This window comes from Chlorocebus sabaeus, chromosome 20 (assembly GCF_047675955.1).
Source record: "Chlorocebus sabaeus isolate Y175 chromosome 20, mChlSab1.0.hap1, whole genome shotgun sequence".
Lineage (NCBI taxonomy): Eukaryota > Metazoa > Chordata > Mammalia > Primates > Cercopithecidae > Chlorocebus > Chlorocebus sabaeus.
This window is the reverse complement of record NC_132923.1, coordinates 12,712,957-12,737,322: the sequence shown is the minus strand read 5'-3', so window position 1 is coordinate 12,737,322 and position 24,366 is coordinate 12,712,957. Positions and strand designations below refer to the sequence as shown.

General features: G+C 41.0%; 1 protein-coding gene across 1 annotated transcript in view; it reads right to left on the bottom strand.

Moving 5' to 3' along the window:
* Positions 1-10,183: 10,183 nt before the first annotated feature.
* Positions 10,184-24,366, bottom strand: part of CTSS (cathepsin S) — a 35,661-nt gene continuing 21,478 nt past the window's right edge. Inside the window, exon 8 of the mRNA XM_008019282.3 lies at positions 10,184-10,697. Coding sequence (XP_008017473.3) covers positions 10,598-10,697 — 100 coding nt within the window. The 3' untranslated portion in view covers positions 10,184-10,597. The remainder of the gene's footprint in view (positions 10,698-24,366) is intronic.

The window sequence follows — 24,366 nt, the reverse complement described above, 5'->3', positions numbered from 1 at the left end:
GGATTACAGGCGTGAGCCACCACACCCGGCTGACTTTTTCTTTTCTTTTCTTTTCTTTTCTTTTTTTTTTTTTGAGACAGAGTCTGGCTCTGTCGTCCAGGCTGGAGTGCAGTGGCACGATGTCGGCTCATTGCAAACTCTGCCTCCCGGGTTCACGCCATTCTCCTGGCTCAATTTTTTGTATTTTTAGTAGAGACGGGGTTTCACCGTGTTAACCAGGATGGTCTCGATCTCCTGACCTTGTGATCCGCCCGCCTTGGCCTCCCAAAGTGCTGGGATTACAGGCGTGAGCCACCGCGCCCGGCCTTGACTTTTTATTTTCTTATTGGAACTACTACAAATTGCACTCCCACCTTCCAGTCTCCTGTGTCTTCAGGAAACCAGTTGCTTTAGCAGTCTTCTACTTAGCTATTTCCACTGCGTTATGTCATTGGGGACAATGGATAGCTTTGAATGTAATTTGTCTCTTTTAGAAATAAAATAGATTGGGTAGGTATTAATAGTTGGAGATTATTCAGTAGTACAAGCTTCTTAGTTTACAGGTTATTATTATATATCCAAATACATTTCTTACCAGTGTAAACATTCAATTACAGGCATACCTTGGAGATATTGCAAGTTCAGTTCCAGACCATCCAATAAAGCAAATAACACAATAAAGCAAATTACACAAATTTGTTAGTTTTCCATGTGTATAAAAGTTATGTTGGCTGGATGCGGTGGCTCATGCCTCTAATCCCAGCACTTTGGGAGGCTGAGGCGGAATGATTGCTTAAGACCAGAAATTGGGGATCAGCTTGGGCAACAAAGTGAGATCCTGCCTCTACAAAAAATAAAAAAATTAGGCGGAGGTAGTGGCACACACCTGTAGTCCCAGCTACTCAGGAGACTTAGGCAGGAGGATCCCTTGAGCCCAGGAGTTTGCAGTTGCAGTGAGCCCTGTTTGAGCCACTGCACTCCCGCCTGGGCGACAGAGTAAGATTCTTGTTTCAAAAAAAAAAAATTATGGTTACACTCTTAATATCTTAATGTATTTATTGTACATATCTTATGCTTACTGTAGTCTGTTGAGTGTGCAGTAGCATAATATCTAGAAACACAATGCACATACTTTAATTTAAGAATACGCCGGGCGCGGTGGCTCAAGCCTGTAATCCCAGCACTTTGGGAGGCCGAGACGGGCGGATCACGAGGTCAGGAGATCGAGACCATCCTGGCTAACACGGTGAAACCCCGTCTCTACTAAAAATACAAGAAAATTAGCCGGGCGTGGTGGCAGGCGCCTGTAGTCCCAGCTACTCGGGAGGCTGAGGCAGGAGAATGGCGTAAACCCGGAAGGCGGAGCTTGCAGTGAGCCGAGATCGCTGCCACTGCACTCCAGCCTGGGGCACAGAGCAAGACTCCGTCGCAAAAAAAAAAAAAAAAAAAAAAAAAAAAAATACTTTATTGCTAAAAAGTGCTAATGATCATCTGAATAATCATCTTTTTGCGGATGGAGGGTCTTGCCTTGATGTCAATGGCTGCTGACTGATCAGGGAGTTGTTTGCTGCATGTTGGGGTGTTTGTGGCAATTTCTTAAATTAGGACAACAATAACATTCACCACATCGATTGACTCTTCCTTTTACAGAAGATTTCTCTGTAGCATGTGATGCTATTTGACAGCATTTTACCCACAGTAGAAATTCCTTCGGAATTGGAGTCAATCCTCTCAAACCCTGCTGCTACTTCGTCAACAAAGTTTATGTAACATTCTAAATCCTTTGTTACCATTTCAATCTTGTTCACAGCATCTTCACCAGGAGTAGATTCCATCTCATTAAATCACTTTCCTCAATCATCCGTAAGAAGCAATTCAGCCAGCGGTAGTGGCTCATGCCTGTAGTCCCAGAACTTTGGGAGGCTGAGGCCGGCGGATCACAAAGTCAGGAGTTTGAGACTAGCCTGGCCAATATGGTGAAACCCCGTCTCTACTAAAAATACAAAAATTTGCCAGGCATGATAGCACGCCTGTAATCCCAGCTACTAGGGAGGCTGAGGTGGGAGAATCGCTTGAATCCAGGAGGCTGAGGTTTCAGTGAAATGAATCATGCCTCTGCACTCCAGCCTGGGCAACAGAGCAAGACACCATCTAAAAAAAAAAAAAAAAAAAAAAAAGAAGCAATTCCTCAGCAGTTCAAATTTTGTCATGAGATCGTAGCAGTTCAGTCCCATCTTCTCATCTTCAGGTTCTACTTCCAATTCTGTTACTCTTGCTATTTCCACATCTGCAGTTACTTCCTCCATGGCAGTCTTGAACTTCTCAAAGTCATCCATGAGGATTGGAAAAACTTCTTCTAAACTTCTGTTAATATTGATATTTTGACCCCCTCCTATGAATCACAAATATTGTTAATGCCATCAAAAACAGTGACTCCTTTCCAGAAAGTTTTCAATTTTCTTTGCCTACATCCATCAGAGGAATCACTATGGCAGCTACAGCCCTTACAAAATGTATTTCTTTTTTTTTTTTTTTTTGAGACGGAGTCTCGCTCTGTTGCCCAGGCTGGAGTGCAGTGGCCGGATCTCAGCTCACTGCAAGCTCCGCTTCCCAGGTTTATGCCATTCTCCTGCCTCAGCCTCCTGAGTAGCTGGGACTACAGGCGCCCGCCACCTAGCCCGGCTAGTTTTTGTATTTTTTAGTAGAGACGGGGTTTCACTGTGTTAGCTAGGATGGTCTCGATCTCTTGACCTCGTGATCTGCCCGTCTCTGCCTCCCAAAGTGCTGGGATGACAGGCTTGAGCCACTGCACCCAGCCACAAAATGTATTTCTTAACTTATAAGGCTTGAAAGTCAAAATTACTTCTTGATCCATGGGCTGCAGAATGGTCTTTTTGTTAGTAGGCATGAAAACAACATTAATCTCCATGTTCATCTCCATTAGAGCTCTTGAGTGATGAAGTGCATTGACAATGAGCAGTAATATGTTGAAAGGAATCTTTTTTTATAAGCAGCAGTAGGTCCCAACCATGGGCTTAAAATATCCAGAAAACTGTTTTAAGCAGATGTGGTGTCATCCAGGCTTTGTTGTTCCATTTATAGATCACAGGCAGAGTAGATTTAGTATAATTCTTAATGGCCCTAGAATTTGCAGAATGTTAAGGGAGCACTGGCTTCAAATGTAAGTCACCAGCTGCATTATCCTCTTGTGAGAAATTCATCCTGTCCTCTAAAGCTTTGAAGGCATTCATTTCTCTTCTCTAGCTATGAAGGTCTTCAGTGGAATCTTCTTCCACAAAGCTGTTTCACCTACGTGGAAAATGTGCTGTTTAGTATAGCCACCTGCATCAGTTATCTTAGCTAGATCTTCTGGATAAATTGCAGCTTCCACATCAGCACTTGCTGCTCCACCTTGCACTTTTTTTTTTTTTTTTTTTTTTTTTTTGAGACGGAGTCTTGCTCTGTCACCTAGGCTGGAGTGCGGTGGCACAATCTCAGCACTTTTGTGTTATGAAGAATGGCTTCATCCCTGAAACCTCATGAACCAACATCTGCTAGCTTCAGACTTTTCTTCTGCAGCTTCTGCATCTCTGTCAACCTTTCTAGAATTGAGGAGTTAGGGCCTTGCTCTGGATTAGACTTTGGTTTAAAAGCATGTAGTGGCTGACTCAATCTTCTATCCAGACCAGTCAAACTTTCTCCATATCACCAATAAAGCTGTTTCACTTTCTTATCATTCATGTGTTCACTGGAGTAGCACTTGCAATTTCCTCCAAGAACTTTCCCTTTACATTCACAACTATTTGGCACAAGAGGCTTTTCAGCCTCTCTTGGCTTTTGGCATGCCTTCTTCACTAAGCTTAATCATTTCTAGCTTTTAAGTGAGAGGCATGCAACTCTTTCTTTCACTTGAACACACAGACAATAGTGTAGGGTTATGAATTGACCTAATTTAAATGTTGTTGTGTCTTAGAAAATAGGGAGATCCAAGGAGAGGAAGAGAGATGGGGACACAGCCAGTAAATGGAGCAGTTAGAACACACACAACATTTATTGATTATATTCACCATTTTACATGGGTTCGGTTTTTGGCATCCTATGACAATTATCATAGTAACATCAAAGTTCACTGATCACAGATCACCATAGCAGATAATAATAATAATTAAAAAGTTTAAAATATTGCAAGAATGACCAAAATGTGACACAAAGACATGAAGTAAGCATATGCTGTTGGGAAAACAGCACTGACAGACTTATTTGATGCTGGGTTGCCACAAACCTGCAATTTGTTAAAAAAAAAAAAAAAAAAAAAAGGCAATATCTACAAAGCACAGTAAAGCAAAGTACAATAAAACAAGATAAGCCTGTATTCATAAACTTTGACATATCTTCATTACAAAGGAGAAAACAGCCACCCTAGATATGAAAAGATTTGCCCAAAGTCATTCAACTAGGAGAGAAATGAAGACTAGAACCTTGTGATCAGGATTAAAAATAGTAAAAATCTTGGTCTAATAATTATTCTGAATTATAATTAAGTCACTGTTTTGTGTGTGTGTGTTTTTTTTGTTTTTTGTTTTGTTTTTTTTGGTTTTTTTTGTTTGTTTGTTTGTTTTTTTTTTTTTGAGACGGAGTCTCACTCTTTTGCCCAGGCTGGAGTGCAGTGGCATAATCTTGGCTCACTGCAACCTCCGCCTCCCGGGTTCAAGGAATTCTCCTGCCTCAGCCTCCGCAGTAGCTGGCATTACAGGCATGTACCACTACATCCAACTGATTTTTGTATTTTTAGTAAAGACGGGATTTCACCATGTTGGCCAGACTGGTCTCGAACTCCTGACTTCAGGGGATTTGCCCACCTTGGACTCCCAAAATGCTGGGATTACAGGTGTGAGCCACTGTGCCCAGCCACTTTTTTTTTTCTTTAGAGGCAGGGTCTCTTTCAGTCTCCCAGGCTGGAGTGCAGTGGTGCAATCATACCTTACTGCGGCCTCAAGCTCCTGGGCTCAAGCAATCCTCCCACCTCAGCCTCTGTAACAACTAGGACTGCAGGTGTGTGCCACAACACTGGGCTACTTTTTAGATTTTTTGTAGAGTCAGGGTCTTGCTATGTTGAGCAGACTGATGTTGAACTACTGGCCTCAAGTGATATTCCTGCCTTAGCCTCCCAAACTGTTTCAGGCATGAACTACTATGCCAAGCCTATTTTCAGTTTTTTTCATTTTCTTTCTTTTTGTTTTTTTGAGACGGAGTCTCGCTCTGTCACCCAGACTGGAGTGCAGTGGCCGGATCTCAGCTCACTGCAAGCTCCGCCTCCCGGGTTTACGCCATTCTCCTGCCTCAGCCTCCCGAGTAGCTGGGACTACAGGCACCGCCACCTCACCCAGCTAGTTTTTTGTATTTTTTAGTAGAGACGGGGTTTCACTGTGTTAGCCAGGATGGTCTCGATCTCCTGACCTCGTGATCCGCCCGTCTCGGCCTCCCAAAATGCAGGGATTACAGGCTTGAGCGACCGCGCCCGGCCAGTTTTTTTCATTTTCTTTTGAGACAGAGTCTTGCTCTGTCACCCAGACTGGAGTGCAGTGGCGTCATCTCAGCTTACTGCAACCTCCCCTTCCTGGGTTCAAGCAATTCTCCTGCCTCAGCCTCCAGAGTAACTGGGATTACAGGCATCCACCACCACGCCAGGCTAATTTTTGTATTTTTAGTAGAGGCGGCATTTTGTCATGTTGGTCAGGCTAGCCTCGAACTTCTGACCTCAGGTGATCTGCCCGCCTTGGCCTCCCAAAATGCTGGGATTACAGGCGTGAGCCACCGTGCCCGGCCCCCTGTATTACATGTTCTGATTTATAGTTTTTCTGGTAACTTAGAATATGCATACTTGAAGCATCATCAAGATTCTCATCTAGAAGAGGAGTCAGAAAAGAATAATTTGATTCAAAGAAATAGTAAGTCTTATGCTTGTAATCCCAGTACTTTCGGAGACCAAAGTGGGAGGATCACTTGAGGCCAGGAGTTGGAGAGCAGCCTGGGCAACATATTGAGACTCCCATCTTTACACACACACACAAATAAGCCAGAAATGGTGGCTTGCACCTCTAGTCCCAGCTACTGGAGGGGTGGGGAAGGTGTGTGAGGTGAGAAAATAGCTTAAGCCCAGGAGTTCAAGGCTGCAGTGAGCAGTGATGGTACCACTGCACTCCAGCCTGGGTGACAGAGTGAGACTCTGTCTCAAAAAAAAAAAAAAAGAAAGGAAAAAAAAGAGAAAAGAAATACTAAGTATCTGTCATATTTATATTACATGTCTTAATGGCATTGTCTCATGGACGCCTAGTTCTGGAATATTTAAATCTTCTTGTTTCTTTTTTTAAATATAATTTTTCAATTTTTTTGGCTAATTTTCTCTGTATCATTCAAATTTTAGTGTATGTGCTGCCAAAGTGAGCACCATTTCCTTACTTTTATTATACAGTTTAAAATTCTGTCAACTTTTACTCTGTGATGGCTCCCAGATTTATTTTTTATTTTTTTGCTGTTTTCAGAAAATGATATATTTAGGTAGTTTAGGGTTTTATCACCACACATATAGACTACTAGAATATCTTTTAGATTGTCTCTTTTTTTTTGTTCAGACGGACTTTCATTCTTGTTGCCCAGGCTGGTGTGCAATGGCATGATCTTGGCTCACTGCAACCTCCGCCTCCTGGGTTCAAGCAATTCTCCTGTCTCAGCCTCCCAAGTAGCTGGGATTACAGGCGCCCACCATCATGCCCCACTAAATTTTGTATTTTTAGTAGAGACTGTGTTGGCCAGGCTGGTCTCCAACTCCTGACCTCAAGTGATCTGCCCGCCTCGGCCTCCCAAAGTGCTAGGATTACAAGTATAAGCCACCACGCTTGGCCTAGGTTGTCTCATTTTAAAATTTTATTTATTTTATTATTTGCCAATTTATTTATTTTGAAACAAGATCACCCAGGCTGGAGTGCAGTGGCACTATCATGGCTCCCTGCAGCCTCAGTCTCCTGGGTTCAAGTGATCCTGCCACCTCACCCTTTCCTGTAGTAGCTGGGACTACAGGCACGTATCACCACACCTGGCTAATTTTTTTATTTTTTGTAGAGATGGAGATCTTTTTATGTGCTCATAACAAGAGGCAGGAGGATCACTTGAGCCCAGGAGTTCAAGACCAGCCTCTCGAAATTCTGACTCAAGTGATCCTCCCACCTCAGCCTCCCAAAGTGCTGGGATTACAGGTGTGAGCCACTGTACCTGGCTTTTAAAGCTTTTTCTTCAAATCATCTTGCATACTGCTGTCTAAAAATTGTTTCAGAGTTTTTTCCATCATTCTGTAAATCCTAAATGTTTTTGTTTCAAATTTATATTTTTAGATAATTTTTTATCTCTATAAGTTCGAAATGACTTATTTTTAACAATTTCCCTTTATATTGGGCATACAGTGAAATTTTTAAAAAATATTTCATTATTCTACTTGTTTAGTTCAGGCATTCTTTACTTGAGAGCCACAACTCTCAAAGGCTTCTTGGATAGAATCAGGGAATTTGTGAATTTGTATGGGTAAAAAATTCCATTTTTATTTTTACTAATGTAGGGGAGAACATATCTTTCCTTCTATCCATCCTAGGTTTAGGGCTGAGATCCCTATAACAAAAGAGATATTAGCAAGAGAAAAGCATGCACATTTATTTAACATAAGTTTTGCATGACATGAGAGCCTCCATAAGGAAATAAAGGCCCAAAGAAACAGTTGAACTTGAATGTTTTTTATAGTAGGTTTGATGAAGAGCAGCCAGTGATGGAGAAATGTCATAGGGCAAAGTGTGAACAAGCTAAATGTAGTAAATTGGGGGAAACTGAGCAGGCCTGTTTGTTTAGATTCCTCTTTGTGTCCCTGTGCTTTTGGAGGTAAGGATGCTCCTTTTCTCTGGGTGCCGTGAGAGCACCTCTTACATGAGGGTCTTAAGATGTACTTCAGGGGAAGATCAGAAAATCATCCCCAGGTTTAATGGCTGCTTCCAGGGAGAAGGGCAGGCAGAAGGTCAGAGTCACCTTCCTGCTTCTGCAATTTCCTCAAACGCCTTCAGCTTAAAATATTCAATATGTCAAGGTGCTATATTTTGTGTAGGGTGTCCTGAACCCCATCACTAACCTCAAACTGAAAGGATTTTCTTCAATTCTGAACATAGTTCAAAAACCACAGTAATATTAGTCGTACTTCATCATCAAAAGAAAACCCAGATATTTTCATATCACATTACTTTTTTGCATCTATTTTCATTATGCTCATCACTACTTCAAATTTAGGATAGATATTAACTCTTATTTAATGCATTTATAAAGACGCATGCATATTAGTTATAACAAACTTATCTTTTAACATTTTATAACTGTATTTCGATATAATGAGATTCCTTTGTAATCCTACATATTTTATGCATTTAAAAACATGATTCTGAGAAGGCATTCATAAGATTTATCAGATTGCTAAAGACTAAGAACCCATGTGTTTGTTCTACTTTCAATACCTGAAAAGTTGTGGATAAAACAAAAATTATGTTAAAACTGAAAAACAGGCTGGGTTCAGTGGCTCATGCCTGTAATCCTACCACTTTGGGAGGCTGAGATGGGTGGATTACCTGAGGTCAGGAGTTTGAGACCAGCCTGACCAATGTGGCAAAACCCTGTCTCTACTAAAAATACAAAAGTTAGCTGGGCATGGTGGCACACGCCTATAATCCCAGCTACTCGGGAGGCTGAGGCAGAAGAATTGCTTGAACTCAGGAGGCAGAGGTTGCAGTGAGCTGAGATGGCGCCACTGCACTCCAGCCTGGGCAACAGAGTGAGACTCCATCTCAAAAAAAAAAAAAAAAAAAAAACTGAAAAGTAATCAGCTAAATACTTTTTAACTATAATATTCTATACATGTTTGATGATAGCCATGTATTATGGTATTATTTATGTTTTTATATTTAACAATTCTTGTTCCTTAAAATGTGCTTTATGGAGAAGGAGCCAGAGTTAGTGAAATTAGTTTAGGTCAGTTTAGGATATATTAATGATATTATCCCACACATTGTTCATGTCATAGGCATGAACTTAAAAAATTTAAAGTTCCTGCTGCCTGCTTAGATGCATCTACTAATCTAGAGCAGTTGTAAGGAAGATCCATCTGAACTAGATAAAAATATGAGCAGTGGAGTATTGGTTATTTTATTCTGGCTGGCTCAGTTATTTGCCAAAAAAAAGGCCCTGGTCAAATTGTTGATCACTAGGTAAAAATAATTTGGACTAATACATTAAATTGTTGATCATTAAAATAATTCTTTCAAAGTGCTTGTCTTTTATGCATTTGTTTACTTTAACATGATTTAATTTAAAAATATGTGTTGAATCCTCTTTTTTTTAAGACAGGGTCTTGCTCCGTCACCCAGGCTGGAGTGCAGTGGTGCAATTACAGTTCACTGCATTCCCACCCTCCTGGGCTCATGTGATCCTCCTATCTTAGACATCTGCATAGCAGGGACCACAGGCACACATGCCATCCAAATATATCCTTCTTCACCAAAGTTGTGGCCCCAGCTTTAGAAAAAGGAAACTCCTGGATAGTTTCCTTTTTTTTTTTTTTTTTTTTTTTTTTTTTTTGTGGAGACAAGGTCTCACTATGTTGCCCAGGCTGGTCTTGAAATCCTGGGCTCAAGGCTATCCTCCTACCTCAGCTTCCCAAAGTGTTGGGATTACAGGCATTAGCCACTACAGATGGCATTTTGAATCCTTTTATGTGCAAAGATACAGTCTGAACCCTCAGGAGATTTATAGCCTAATATTTTCTTCCATCAAAGTTGCTAAAGCCCATCACCAGAATACCACAATTAATATTCTCAGGATAGATGATTAATAGTTGCCTAGGAATAAGAATGGTATGTGGCAATGACAGAAATTTGAAATGGTAGATTTATTAAGTACTTTTAAGCCATCAAGTTACAAAAGGCTATTAGGGGTCTTAAAAAGACAAAGAGTATACAATAAAACAATGAACAATGACAGATTGTTTTAGGTTGAACAATTTTTATACAGTTATAACTACAGTACACTACTAATTTACTTAGCAAACATTTTCCTGAGATTTGCAAATTTAAAAAAATGAAGAATTAAACTATATTATCTTTTCTGTTTTTTTGAAACAGAGTCTCCACTCTGTTGTCCAGGCTGGAGTACAGTGGTGTGGTCTCAGCTCACCACAGCCTCAACCTCTTGGGTTCAAGGAATCTTGTGCTTCAGCCTCCCAAGTAGCTGGGATTACAGGCATGCACCATTACGCTCCGCTAATGTTTTGTATTTTTAGTAGAGACGGGGTTTCACCATGTTAGCCAGGCCTGTCTTTAACTCCTGGCCTCAAGTTGATATGCCTGCCTTGGCCTCCCAAAGTACTGGGATTACAGGCGTGAGCCACCGTACCCGGCCTCAAACTATGTTTTTTAATTAGTACAGTAAATACACATTAATCATGACACAATTATTTCTTCTGGATACAGCAGGAAAAATTAAGTTAAGAGAAAGTGCTTCATATTTCTTGATTTGTTATAAAAAGAAGAGATCCTCTCTAGATTTCTGGGTAAGAGGGGAAACTAGCAATCCCACAATGATTTCCTTTATTTCTTGCCATCCGAATATATCCTTCTTCACCAAAGTTGCGGCCCCAGCTTTAGAAAAAGAAATAACACAAAATTACAAATGCATGCAATCAAATCATGTTATCAACTTTTTATCTCATCGTTGTTCTCCTATAAGTGATTATATATGAAAGACTGTAAAGCAAAATTAGAATGAAATAATATAATAGTTTCTCCAGGGATTTCAGGCAATTCAAAATAATGGTTTGGAAAGCTTTAGTGCTATATTGATTAATAGACTTAATACCTAAGGAAAACTATAGTAAGATCCATCCCAGTCCTTTAATCCTCCTACTTTGCAAATATGACTTCTCTAAGGAAAGAGTATTAGTATCCTTTATAAGGCTCTATCTCTAAATTTTTTTATAACAGTATCGTGGGTAATGATTTTCCATCAAACTTAAATTCCTCTAGAGAATGCCAATTAAGAAATATTTTTGAGTGATTACTGTGAAAAAGCTATAGGGGAGGGAATTCTAAAGCCAACAACAAAAATGCAGCTCTGAAAGAGTTTTTGATCTAGAAGTGGAGCTGAGATAAGACTTTCTCATAATTAAAGCTATTGAAAAATGAGCCAGGCATGGTGGCTCACACTTGTAATCCAAGTGCTTTGAGAGGCTGAAGTGGAAGGATTGTTTGAGGCCAGAGTTTGAGACCAGCCTGGGCAAAATAGCAAGTCCCTGATTCTACAATTTTTTTTTTTTTTTTTTTTAAATTAGCCAGACATGGTGGCATGTACCTGTATTCCTTAGCTACTCTGCAGGCTGAAGTGGGAGGATCATTTGAGCCCAGGGGTTTGAGAGTACAGTGAGCTATGATTACACCGCTGCATTCCTGACACTCCAGCCTGACCCTGTCTCAAAACAAAACAAAGCAAAACAAAACAAAACAAAAGGAATATTCTACCTGGCGCTGGAAGTGTTCAAGCAAGCGGAGGCTAATTGTTAGTGATGTTGCAGAGAGAAATCATGGGTCGGATTAGGGTTTGAGTAGATCAGTGTTTTACTTTTTGATTTCATGGACTTAGAGGAGTTCAAAAGGTTTTTACAGATCGATATACAGTTGTCAATTTTTAAATTAGCATGTATGGACACCTTTTTTTTTTTTCTTGCAGATGAAGTTTCGCTCTTAGTTGCCCAGACTGGAGTGCAATGGTGCAATCTCAGCTCACTGCAGCCTCGGCCTCCCGGGTTCAAGTGATTCTCCTGCCTCAGCCTCCCAAGTAGCTAGGACTACTACTCCTGGCATGTGCCACCACGATGGCTAATTTTGTATTTTTAGTAGAGATGGGGTTTCTTCATGTTGGTCAGGCTGGTCTCCAACTCCTGACCTCAAGTGACCCACCCACCTTGGCCTCCCAAAGAGCCGGGATTACAGGCGTGAGCCATCACGCCCGGCTGTATGGACATCTTTTTAAAAAAGTATACTATTGGCTGTGCACAGTGGTTCATGTCTGTAATCCCAGCACTTTGGGAGGCAGAGACGGGCAGATCATTTGAAGTCAGGAGTTTGAGACCAGTCTGGCCAACATGGTGAAACCCCGTCTCTACTGAAAATACAAAAATTAGCTGGGCATGGTAGCATGAGCCTGTAGTCCCAGCTACTGGAGATGCTGAGGTATGAGAATCACTTGAACCTGGGAGGCAAGGCGGAGGTTGCAAGAAGCCAAGATTGCACCTGTGCACTCCAGCCTGGGCAACAGAGTGAGACTGTCTCAAAAAAAGAAAATAAATAAAAACCATACTACTTACTGTTACCATTATGTTGTAAAAGAAAATACATTTTAACGCCAAAAGCAAAAATTCCAAAGACATAGTCTCTATTTTAAGGATAGTCTTTTGAGTAAATAAATTTAGATTAATGAAAAAGTCACCAAAATATTCTTATTTTCCTTACTTTACCAAGACTGATGAAAAAACTTAGAAAATCTTTGTAAGAGGAATGATTTCTGAAGCTCTTTATCATTCTGAGATTTTGTAGTGGTAGGTATATAAATATCATACAAGGCAAAATTCATTAAGTGCTCTAGGATACAAATAAAAGTGTGAAATTGAGAAAATGCCTAGTGTGTCTGGAGAGCAGTAAGAAATTTAGTTGAAAGGGAAACTGGATATCTTTAGTAGAATAGCGGAAAAAGAGGATAGAAACCTGGTTTGGGGTCATGTTGTGAACAGCTTAGAACAGCCCGTGGAGGAACACATGCTTCAATTACAAAGACAAAGGGAAGCTGTTACAAATTTTGGCTCAGGGACTCAAAGGTTGTGTTTTTGCATGCAGTGGAGAACCTAAGAAATGCTGGTTTATTGTTGGAAGACAAATGACACCGTTTAAAAGGATTGTGCTTTAAGAGGCCTTAAATATTCTATGTATCAGCCCTCATTGGACCTTTTGCAGGTCCTATTTTTTTCTCTCTGTACCATTTAACACAGTTGTCTACTCCCACCTTACTGGTCTCTTGGCTTTAAGACACTACTATGTTCTGATTTTCTTATCTCTCTCTGGTCAGTCCTTCTCAAACATTTTCATGAGCGCCTTTCTTTGCTTCCTTTCACTTAATTGCCACTCCACTGCTTAGAAATTTTTGATGGTTCTCCATGCCTTTACAAGAAAATTCAAACTTCATCATCACCTCTAATCAACCAATGGCTGTAGTGGGTTCTTTTGTTTGTTTGTTTGTTTTTGACACAGTCTCACCATGTTGCTCTGTTGGAGTGTAGTGGTGCAATCACAGCTCACTGCAACTTCAACCTCCTGTGCTCAAGCAATCCTCCTGCTTCAGCCTTCCCAGTAGCTAGGACCACAGGTGCATACCACCATGCTCGGCCAATTTTTTGTTTTTAGTAGAGAAGAGGTCTCACTATGTTGCCCAAGCTGCAGCAATGCTCTTTTAATATCTAGTTTAATAAGCAAAAGCAATAACCATAATCTGGCCAGGCTATTATTGATATTAATAGACACCACTTATTTAGCACTTACTCTGTGCCAAACAGATTAACACAAATTATCTAATTTAATCATCATCATGTGAGGTGAGTATTATCTTCTTTTACTAAAGAAAAAAACAGAAGGGCAGAGTGGTAAAGTGGCTTGCCAAAAGTCACATAGATAGTAAATTGTGAAGCCAGAGTTCAAATATAGGATTATTTTATTCCAAAGCCCACTCTAACTTTTATACTATGCCTATCCCTACAATTATCTCTGTGAGTGAAATCATATGGGGAATGAAATTGAGACCAGTACATCTAGAATCTCATGTAATTTATATCTTACTATGGTCACTACTTTAAATAATAGGTAAAATAAATAATTTTAGATGAACTGAGTTTGGACCTGAGATCTAGTATGAAAATTGAATTGAAGGTCTAGTTACTAGCAGTATTAATTCAGTCCGTGAGATCAAGGAACCCCAGACCCCATTCAACATCTAGATAATTTGCTTTTCTCAGTTTTACCAACCAAGATCAATTGCCCCCAATTTTTCAAAAGATCCCAGACTTCTTTTTGACTAAGTCCTGCTAACTTCCCTTAAACAATGAAACCGATTAGAAAAAAAAAAAAAAAAAAAAAAAATCTTAAGCTAAATAAAGTATCTGAGGACAAAGTCTTGCCTTCAGAATTATACAAAGTCTGCTCCAAATGTTCATTTCAGTACTTAGCAAGTTGTATATTTTTAAATTAATTCTATAGCTCTTTCACTCAAACTGTTCAACTTTGGTAAGTTTGTTAACTAAATGCCTATCTCATAAGAGTACTTTAAAAATTAAATTAGAAAATGTATTTAAAGTACTCACACAATATTTGGTATATAGCCAATGCTTACTAAGTGAAGGTAGCTATTTTTATTATTATCCAAGTATGAGTACATCTGATTGGACTCAAGTAGAGTACATCTACTTTTTTTTTTTGAGACGGAGTTTTGCTCTTGTTGCCCAGGCTGGAGTGCAATGGCACAGCCTTGGCTCACCGCAACCTCCGCCTCCCAGGTTCAAGTGATTCTCCTGCCTCAGCCTCCTGAGTAGCTGGGATTACAGGCATGCACCACCATGCCCGGATAATTTTGTATTTTTAGTAGAGATGGAGTTTCTCCATGTTGGCCAGGCTGGCCTCGAACTCCCAACCTCAGGTGATCCTCCCACCTCGGCCTCCCAAAGTGCTGGGATTACAGGCATGAGCCACCTAGCCAGGCTGAGTCCGTCTACTTTAAAAAAAATATATATAGCCTTCTTCTAGGGTGATCACCAGTCCCAGTTTGCCTGGGACTGTCCTGTTTTTAAAAAGAAAGTCCTATATCTCAGAAAGCCTCGTAGCCCTTAGCAAAGTGGGAAAGTTGATCAATGCCAGTTTCCTTTGTAATAGACTGAAGTCCTGGGCTTCTTAGGCTGTGCCAGACACTCTTCTAGGCATTAGGATTACAGAGACAAAGTCTTTCTAAAGCCTAGGTTCTAGAGGAGAAACATACAGTAAACAAAGAAATACTTGATGATATAATATGATAAGTACAATAAAGAAAAATAAAGCAGGATAAGGGATATAGAGTGTTAGAAGACAGGGCTCAATTTGAGGCGGAATGGTCAGGAAAAGCTTCGCTGAGTGGATGTTTGAGCAAAGATGCAAGTGAGGCAAAGACCTGGATAAAGAGCTAGAAATAAGCATGGTGTGTCAAGAAACAGCAAAAAGGCTAATGTGCCAGGAGCTGAATGAGAGAGGGGAGAGTAGTTGGAGAGGTGGTTGGAGAGGCAGGCTAAGGCCAGAGAATGTCATGCTTTACAGGTCATGGGTTTTATTCTGAATGGGAAAGAAAGCCATTAGAGGGTTTGGGGTAGAAGGGTAACATAATCTACTTTATGCTTTAAAAAGATAACTCTGGTTAATGTATAGAGGATTGACTGCAAGCAAACAAGAGGGAAGCAGCTACCATTACAAGATTATTGCAATAGACCAGGAGATAGATGGTGGCTTGAACTCTAATGGTAACAGTAGAGGTATTGAGAAGTGCAGGCATATCTTGTTTTATTGTGCTTCGCTTTATTGTGCATTGCAAATTTTGCATTTTTTACAAATTGAAGATTTGTGGTAACCCTGCATGGAGCAAGTCTATTGGCACAATGTTTCCAACAGCCTGTGCTCACTTCATGTCCCTGTGTCATATTTTGGCATTTCTCATAATATTTCAACGGTTTTCATTATTAGCAAATCTGTTATGGTGAACTGTGATCAGTGATTTTTTTTTTAAATTTTTGAGACAGGGTCTCACTCTGTCATCCAGGCTAGAGTGCAGTGGCACAATCACAGCTCACTGCAGCCTCAACCTCCAGGGCTCAGGCTCCTGCCTCAGCCACCCAAGTAGCTGGGACCACAGATATGCACCACCATGCCCGGGTAATTAAAAAAAAAAAAACTATCTGTAGAGACAGAGTCTTGCTATGTTGCCCAGGCTGGGACCAGTGAACTTTAATGTTACTATTGTAATTGTCTTGGGGTGCCATGAGCCACACGCACATAAGATGGTGAACTTAATTGATAAGTGGTGTGTGTTCTGACTGCTCCACTAACTGACACTTCCCCCATCTCTCTTCTTTGGCCTCCCTCTTCCCTGAGACACAATGATATTGAAATTAGGCCAATTGATAACCTTACAATGGGCTGGGCACGGTGGCTCATGCTTGTAATCCCAGCACTTTGGGAGACCGGGGCGGGTGGATCACCTGAGGACAAGAGTTTGAGACCAGCCTGGCCAACATGGCGAAACCCCGTCTGTACTAAAAATACAAAATTAGCCAGGTGTGGTGGTGCGCGCCTGTAATCCCAGCTACTCTAGAGGCTGAGGCAGGAGAATTGCTTAGAACCTGGGAGGCAGAGGTTTCAGTGAGCCGAGATTGCGCCACTGTACTCCAGCCTGGGCAACAGAGGGAGACACTGTCTCAAAAAACAAAAACAAACAAAAAACAACCTTTCAGTGGCTTCTAAGTGTTCAAGTGAAAGGAAGAGTTCTACATCTCTCATTTTACATCAAAGCTAGAAATGATTATGCTTTGTGAAAGCCAAGGTAGGCTGAAAGCTAGACCTCTTGAACCAGTTAGCCATGTTGTGAATGCAAAAGGAAAGTTCTTGGAGGAAATTAAAATGCTACTCCAGTGAACACATGAATGATAAGAAAGCAACACAACGGGCCAGGTGCAGTGGCTCATGCCTGTAATCCCAGCACTTTGGGAAGTTGAGGCGGGTAGATAACTTGAGCTCAGGAGATCAAGACCAGCCTGGGCAACATGCTAAAAATACAGAGATTACCTGTGCCTGGTGGCACGTGCCTGTAGTCCCAGCTACTTGGAGGGCTGAAGTGGGAGGACTGCTTGAGCCTGGGAGGCAGAGGTTGCAGTGAGCTGAGATTGTGCCACTGCACTCCAGCCTGGGCGACAGAGTGAGACTCTCAACAACAACAAACAACAACAAAAAAAAAAAAGAAAGAAAAAGAAAAAGAAAAGAAAAGGGGCCGGGCGCAGTGGCTCACGCCTGTAATCCCAGCACTTTGGGAGGCCGAGGCGGGTGGATCACCTTAGGTCAGGAGTTCGAGACCAGCCTGGCCAACATGGAGAAACCTCGTCTCTACTAAAAATACAAAATTAGCCGGGCGTGGTGGCGCATGCCTATAATTCCAGCTACTAGGGAGGCTGAGGCAGGAGAATTGCTTGAGCCTGGGAGGCGGAGGTTGTGGTGAGCCGAGATCGTGCCATTGCACTCCAGCCTGGGCAACAAGAGTGAAACTCCGCCTCAAAAAAAAAAAAAAAAAAAAAAAAAGAAAAGAAAAGGAAGAAAAAAAAGAAAGGGAAGAAAGTGAACTGGCCTTATCGCTGATATGATTTGAGTGGTCTAGATAAAAGAGCAAAGCAGCCACAACATTCCCTCAAGCCAAAACCTAATCCAGAGCAAGGCCCTAACTCTCTTCCATTGTAAGAAGGGTGATGAAACTAAAAGTTAAAGAAGTTAAATCACCTGCCGAAGTTCTTCTATGCCTCCAGTGCAACCTATGCCACCTCTATTTTAGCATTTATCACATTGAGTTGAAACGGACTATACGTGCACCTGCCTGTTTCCTTTACTCCGTTAGACTAAGAGTACCTTGAGGGATGGTAGAAAAGCTGCATTTTTCATTTCCAATTGCTAGTTCCTAGCTTGGCACATGGTAGGTACTCAATATATGTTTGTTGAATCAGTGTCTGAATGAAGATGCAAAAATGAACAAGAGACTATCCTACCTTGAAGAAGTTTACATTTTAGTGAATAGAGCATGGTTTGCACAAATAGCTATAACACAAAGGATATGTGTAAAATACTATAATAGAATTCATAAAGCATTGCCAAAGCTTAGGAAATAGAGCAACAATTCTAAGTGAATGGGGTATGAAAGAGATAGTATTTGAGGCAGGATTTAAAAATGAATAGGATTTGTAATGACTTTTTTTTTTTCATTTTCAAATTAATATCTTTCTTTTTTTTCTTCCTTTTTTTTTTTTCTTTTGAGACGGAGTCTCGCTCTGTCACCCAGGCTGGAGTGTGGAGCGCAGTGGCGCGATCTTGGCTCACTGCAAGCTCCGCCTCCCAGGTTCATGCCATTCTCCTGCCTCAGCCTCCCGAGTAGCTGGGACTACAGGCATGTGCCACCACGCCCGGCTAATTTTTTTTTGTATTTTTAGTAGATACAGGGGTTCACCTTGTTAGCCAGGATGGTCTCGATCTCCTGACCTCGTGATCCGCCTGCCTCGGCCTCCCAAAGTGCTGGGATTACAGGCTTGGGCCACCGCGCCCGGCCTCCCTCCTTTTTTTTTTGAGATAGGATCTCATTCTGTCAATGAAGCTGGAGTTGAGTGATGTGATCATGGCTCACTCACAGCGACCTCAACTTCATGGGCTCAAGTGATCTTCCCACCTCAGTCTCCCAAGTAGCTGGGACCACAGGTGTGTGTCACCATGCCTGGCTTATTTTTGTACAGAGATGGGGTCTATGTTCCCCAGGTTGGTCTTGAACCCCTGGGCTCAAGAGATCCTCCCAGTTCAGCCTCCAAAAGTGCTGGGATTACAAGCATGAGCCACTAAGCCTGGTTGGACATACTATGTTTAACTTAATTTTTTTTTTTTTTTTGAGATAGGGTCCTGCTCTGTCACCTAGGCTAGAGGGCGGTGGTATGATCATGGCTCACTGTAGCCCTAAACTCCTGCGCTCAAAAAATCCTCCTACCTCAGCCTCTCGAGTAGTTGATATTACAGGCACATGCCACCATGCCCAGCTAATTTTTAAAATTTGTTTGTAGAGACTGGGTCTCCCTATGTTGCTCAAGCTGGCCTTAAACTCCTGGCCTCAAGTGATCCTCCTGCCTTGGCCTCCCAAAGCTCTCGAGTTATAAGCATGAGCTTACCACATTCAGCTAATATTTATACTACATATAAATTTTATATTTATGTGTATCTTTTTTCATTTAAATATATATCCCAAGTATTTCATTAGGTTATTAATAATAGTCTGAATATTTCTAATGCATGGAGTTGATTATGTCATAATTTATTTAATCATATACCTATTGTTAGGCATTTTTGGCTACTTACTAAAGAATAATGCTACAATTCACCTAAGTTGGGTATGAAAGTGGCTTGCGCCTGTAATCCTAGCACTTTGGGAAGCCAAGGCAGGCAGATTACCCAAGATCAGGAGTTGGAGACCAGCCTGACCAACATGGTGAAACCCTATCTCTACTAAAAATTAAAAAATTAGCCAGGCGTGTTGGTGGGTGCCTGTAATCCCAGCTACGCGGGAGACTGAGGTAGGAGAATCACTTGAACCTGGGAGGCGGAGGTTGCAGTGAGCCGAGATCGTGCCACTGCACTCCAGCCTGGGTGACAGAGCGAGACTCTGTCTCAAAACAAAAAACAAAAAACAAAAACGGGGGGGGAGGGAAGAATATGAACATTTAAAAAGTTCTTTATCATATCGTCAAATTGCTTTCAAGAAAGAGAATAGGCAGGGTGCGGTGGCTCACGCCTATAATCCCAGCACTTTGGGAGACCGAGGTGGGAAGATCATGAGGTCAAGAGATCGAGACCATCCTAGCCAACATGGTGAAACTCTATCCAACATGGTGAAACCCCGTCTCTACTAAAAATACAAAAATTAGCTGGGTGTGGTGGCACATGCCTGTAGTCCCAGCTACTTAGGAGACTGAGGCAGAAGAATCACTTGAATCTGAAAGGCGGAGGTTGCAGTGAGCTGAGATCATGCCACTGCACTCCAGCCTGGTGACAGAGTGACTCCGTACCCCCCCCCCCCGCCAAAAAAAGAATAAATACAGCTTACTTTCCCGTCAAACTGTGTAAGAATGCCCATTTCACCAAGATGGGTGGTATTTTTGTATACAGCATTGGGCTTCACAGGCATTTCAGAAAGATGAAGCAGCATACATAAAGAAACAGAGGTAGGGATATATCTGTAAACTTAGGGAATGATGAATAAGTAGTTCACTATGGCCAGAGTATGACTGTGGGTATATAAAAATATAGTGGAAGAAATGTCTAAGATTGTGTTAAAAACTAGATAGTGGAGTACCTGGAATGCCTGGCCAGGAGTTTGGACTTCATTTTTAGACAATGGCGAACTATTTAGAATTTTTGAGCAGGAGTTGACATGATCTACATTTTAAGAAGATACCTCTATAGATGGCTGGAATAGAATCTGAATTACAGCAGAGCCATTGGGAATGGCAAAGAGAAAATTCATATAAAATATGATTCAGAGGCCAAATGGATAGGGCTGTGTGGGTTGAGGGGGAAAAAGGAGAAGGCCAAGATGATGCTTAGGCTTTAATAATCTGAAGATGGTAATATATTACCCAAAACAGGGAATAGTTTTCCCTTGAGCTTGTTCTAAAATCCTTTTCAGGGATGAGCGATGAAAGGAAGAGAAGAACATTGTAAACTTATTGAGTATGAGCGTGTGTATATGTTGGTAGTAGGGTGATGTAGGTGGGGAGTTTGGATTTTTCAAGTAGAGCTGCCAAATTGGAAGTTGGACAAGAAAGTCTGTCAGTTAGGAGGTCATTTTCAGAGATTATGAACTGGGGATCATCTACATAATGACAATAGTTGAAACTGAAGGAGCAGATGAATTTGCTTTGATATAGCAAACTCATGTAACAGACAGGTGGATAAAATAATGTAAGATATGAGGCTAAAGTTGATGCAACAAGATGAATCAAGATAGTGAGAAATGTGCCATTGCATATGTTTTCTGGGTCGTTGAGCAACTTTCCAACCTCTAATGCACTTTCTTCCTCCAATACATGAATAATTCCATACATCTGAAAACTTGATGCAAATAGTATCTTCTCTGTGGAAGTTTAGACTGTTAGGCATTTCCTCCTCCCATAGCCATTTAGACATGTATCATTATACTACGATGTGTTTGTTGTATTGTTTAAAAATCTATCTAGGCTGGGCGCGGTGGCTCACACCTGTAATCCCAGCACTTTGGGAGGCCGAGGTGGGTGTATCACCTTAGGTCGGGAGTTTGAGACCAGCCTGGCCAACATGGTGAAACCCTATCTCTACTAAAAATACAAAAATTAGCCAGCGTGGTGGTGAGCGCCTGTAATCCCAGCTACCAAGGAGGCTAAGGCAGGAGAATCGCTGGAACTTGGGAAGCAGAGGCTTCCCAAGATAGATAGATAGATTTATATGTATGTATACATAATATATATTATATAATATGTATGTATACATTATATATTATATAATATGTACATATACATAATACATATTACATAATATGTATGTAATATACAATGTATGTATCTGTAATATATTATATATTATGTATGTATAATATATAATATGTATGTATCTATTATATATTATATATGTATGTATATGTATGTATTATGTCTACATCAACCCTAGACATAATTGCCATAATCAAATATAATATATATAATATATGTATTATATATGCATTATAGACGTATGTATATATAATACAAATTGTATATAATGTATATTATATATTATATATTATGTATGTATATATAAAATACATATATTTTTTTCATGTTAGATTGTGAGTGCCTTTAGGACAGGATGGTTTCTTACTATTTTTTGTATCTCCAGGGCCTAGATAATGCCAATCACGTTGTAGATGCCTAGTAAGTGCTTGTTGAATGAATGAGTGAAGAGAAGCAGCTTTGAATTTCAACACTAAAAGATGAGATGATCTTCAAGAGCAGCTTCAGTAGAGGAAAGAATTTAGAACACCTGCTGTAGGGAGTTCCTTAGAGAGTCAATAAGATATGAGGGAAATGGTTTCATTTTAAAAAGCTATCACTGGTCTACACCCAAGCTGACCAGTGCCATGAATAGGTTATTAGTGAGCCAAGATATTGATCCTCTCAGCTACTTTCCCAGTTGGCCATACAAATATCATCATCTTCTATGTGTGCCACAATGGGAAAAGGGTAGGAAAGCACCTTTTGTTTGATTTGTAGACTACGTACTTCAAGTAAAGATTTGAGGGGTGTTATGGGTTGCATTGTGTCCCTGCAAAATTCATGTTGGAATCCTAACCTCCAGTACCTCAGAATGTGAACTTATTGAGAGATGGGGTTGATGTAGACATAATTAATTAAATTAAGATGAGGTCATTAGGGTGGGTCCTAATCCAACATGAATGATGCTCATGAAAAGGGAAAATTGGCTAGGCACGGTGGCTCACACCTATAATCCCAGTGCTCTGGGAGACCAAAGCAGGAAGATCACTTGAACCCAGGAGTTTGAGACCAGTCTGGGAAACAGAGAGAGATCCTGTCTCTACAAATAGAAATTAAAATTCGCCTGGTGCGGTGGTGCATGCCTGTAGTGCCAGTTACTTTGGTGGATGTTGTGGGACGATTGCTTGAGCCCAGGAGTTTGAGGCTGCAGTGAACATTGATCACCCCAGTGCACTCCAGCCTGGGTGACGGAGTGAGACCCTGTCTCAAGAAGGGGAAGAAAGTAAAATTATGAATAGATACAGAAATGCATACAGGCAGAATGTCATGTGAAAATGAAGGCAGAGGTCAGGGGGATAGTTCTAAAGGCCAAGGAAAGTCCAAGATCACCAGCAAACTTTCAGAAGCTAGGGGAGAGGCATCAAACTTTTTTTTTAAATTAAAAGAACATATTTAATTGACACAGATTGTATAAACTCAAGGTGTACAGTGTGATGACTTGATGTATGTGCACATTGTGCAATGATTGCCATCATCAAATGAAATAATGTATCCATCTCCACCCGGGCTGTACCTTTGATTCCCAGAACCTGTTCATCTTATACCTGAAAGTTTACACTCTTTGATCAACATCTCCTCATTTACCCAGCCTCCAGTCCCTGGCAGCCATCATTCTACTGTCTGTTTCTGTAAGTTTGACTTTTTCAGATCCCACATATAAGATCATACAGTAATTTTTTTTTTCCTGTGTCCACGAATATTTCTTCCTCACAGCGTGAGAAGCTAGTAACACCTTGATCTTAGACTTCCAGCCTCCAGAACTGGGAGATACAAATTTCTGTTATTTAAGCTGCTCAGTTCGTGGCACTTTGTCATGGCAGCCATAGCAAACTAACACAAAGAGAAACTCCAGGTGTGCCCCAAAGTCTCAACTCTTCATATATCCTCCCTTTTTTCCCTCTAGAAGTTATGTTCCTTTTGTTTATGAGTGATATAGATGTCAGTTCAACACATATATTGAGGGGCCTTTCAGTGCCACCCACTTAGTCTATGCTGCGGATACGAAGACAAGACATAATCTCTCCCCAAAGGCACGTACAGAACATTGGAGTGACAGACAGGTAAAAATGCAATTTAAATATAATGCCTAAAATGCTGTGATCCAGTATGTATAGGACATTTTGGCAGCATAGAAAAAAGACATTTTGCTCATCCCAAGGATTCAGGAAAGACTTTCTGGAATAGATTGTGCCTGAGCTGCTTCTGAAGAAAAGGAGAAGTAAACCAAAAGAGAAGACAGGATATTCTAGGCAGAGGGAACACAAACCGAGATAGAAAGGAAGGTATTACAGATAAAGTGGAATGTATGGGAACTACAACTGTGGATAGCGCAATATAACCAGAGTGAAAATAGGAGGCAACGAATGCCAGGAGGTGAGGCTGGCAAGGCAGGGAGCACGGCCTACAGGACTTGTCTTCTGTCAGGGAACATTAATTTTACACTGCATGAAACTCAGTAGAAGAGTTATAAGCCCAGACTCGTTCATATTTTAGACAAATAAGTTTGGCAGCAGTATGAAAGATGGATTTGAGGGTAAAGGGAAAGAAAAGAGAGAGTAAAGGAGACCAGTTAGAAGGGGACAGCAATAGTCCACACCAGAGATGCCTGAACTAGAGCCATAATAGAAGAAACAGAGAAGGGACAGAATCAAGGACATAGATGAAGTAAAATTGCTTTGACTAATTGGTTGCTTGGTCGGACTTGGGGAGGTCTCAGATGAATCCATCATATCTTACTGGGTGACTGTGTTGTGTGGCTCTTTACTGATGTGGGAAATTCTGAAGGAGGAACAGTATGGGGGAGAGAGTACTGAATTATTTGGATGTATTGAGTTTGGAGAGACTAAGATATGTGTAAGTGGGTGTGTCCAGATAAGTCTAAAGTTCTGGGAAGA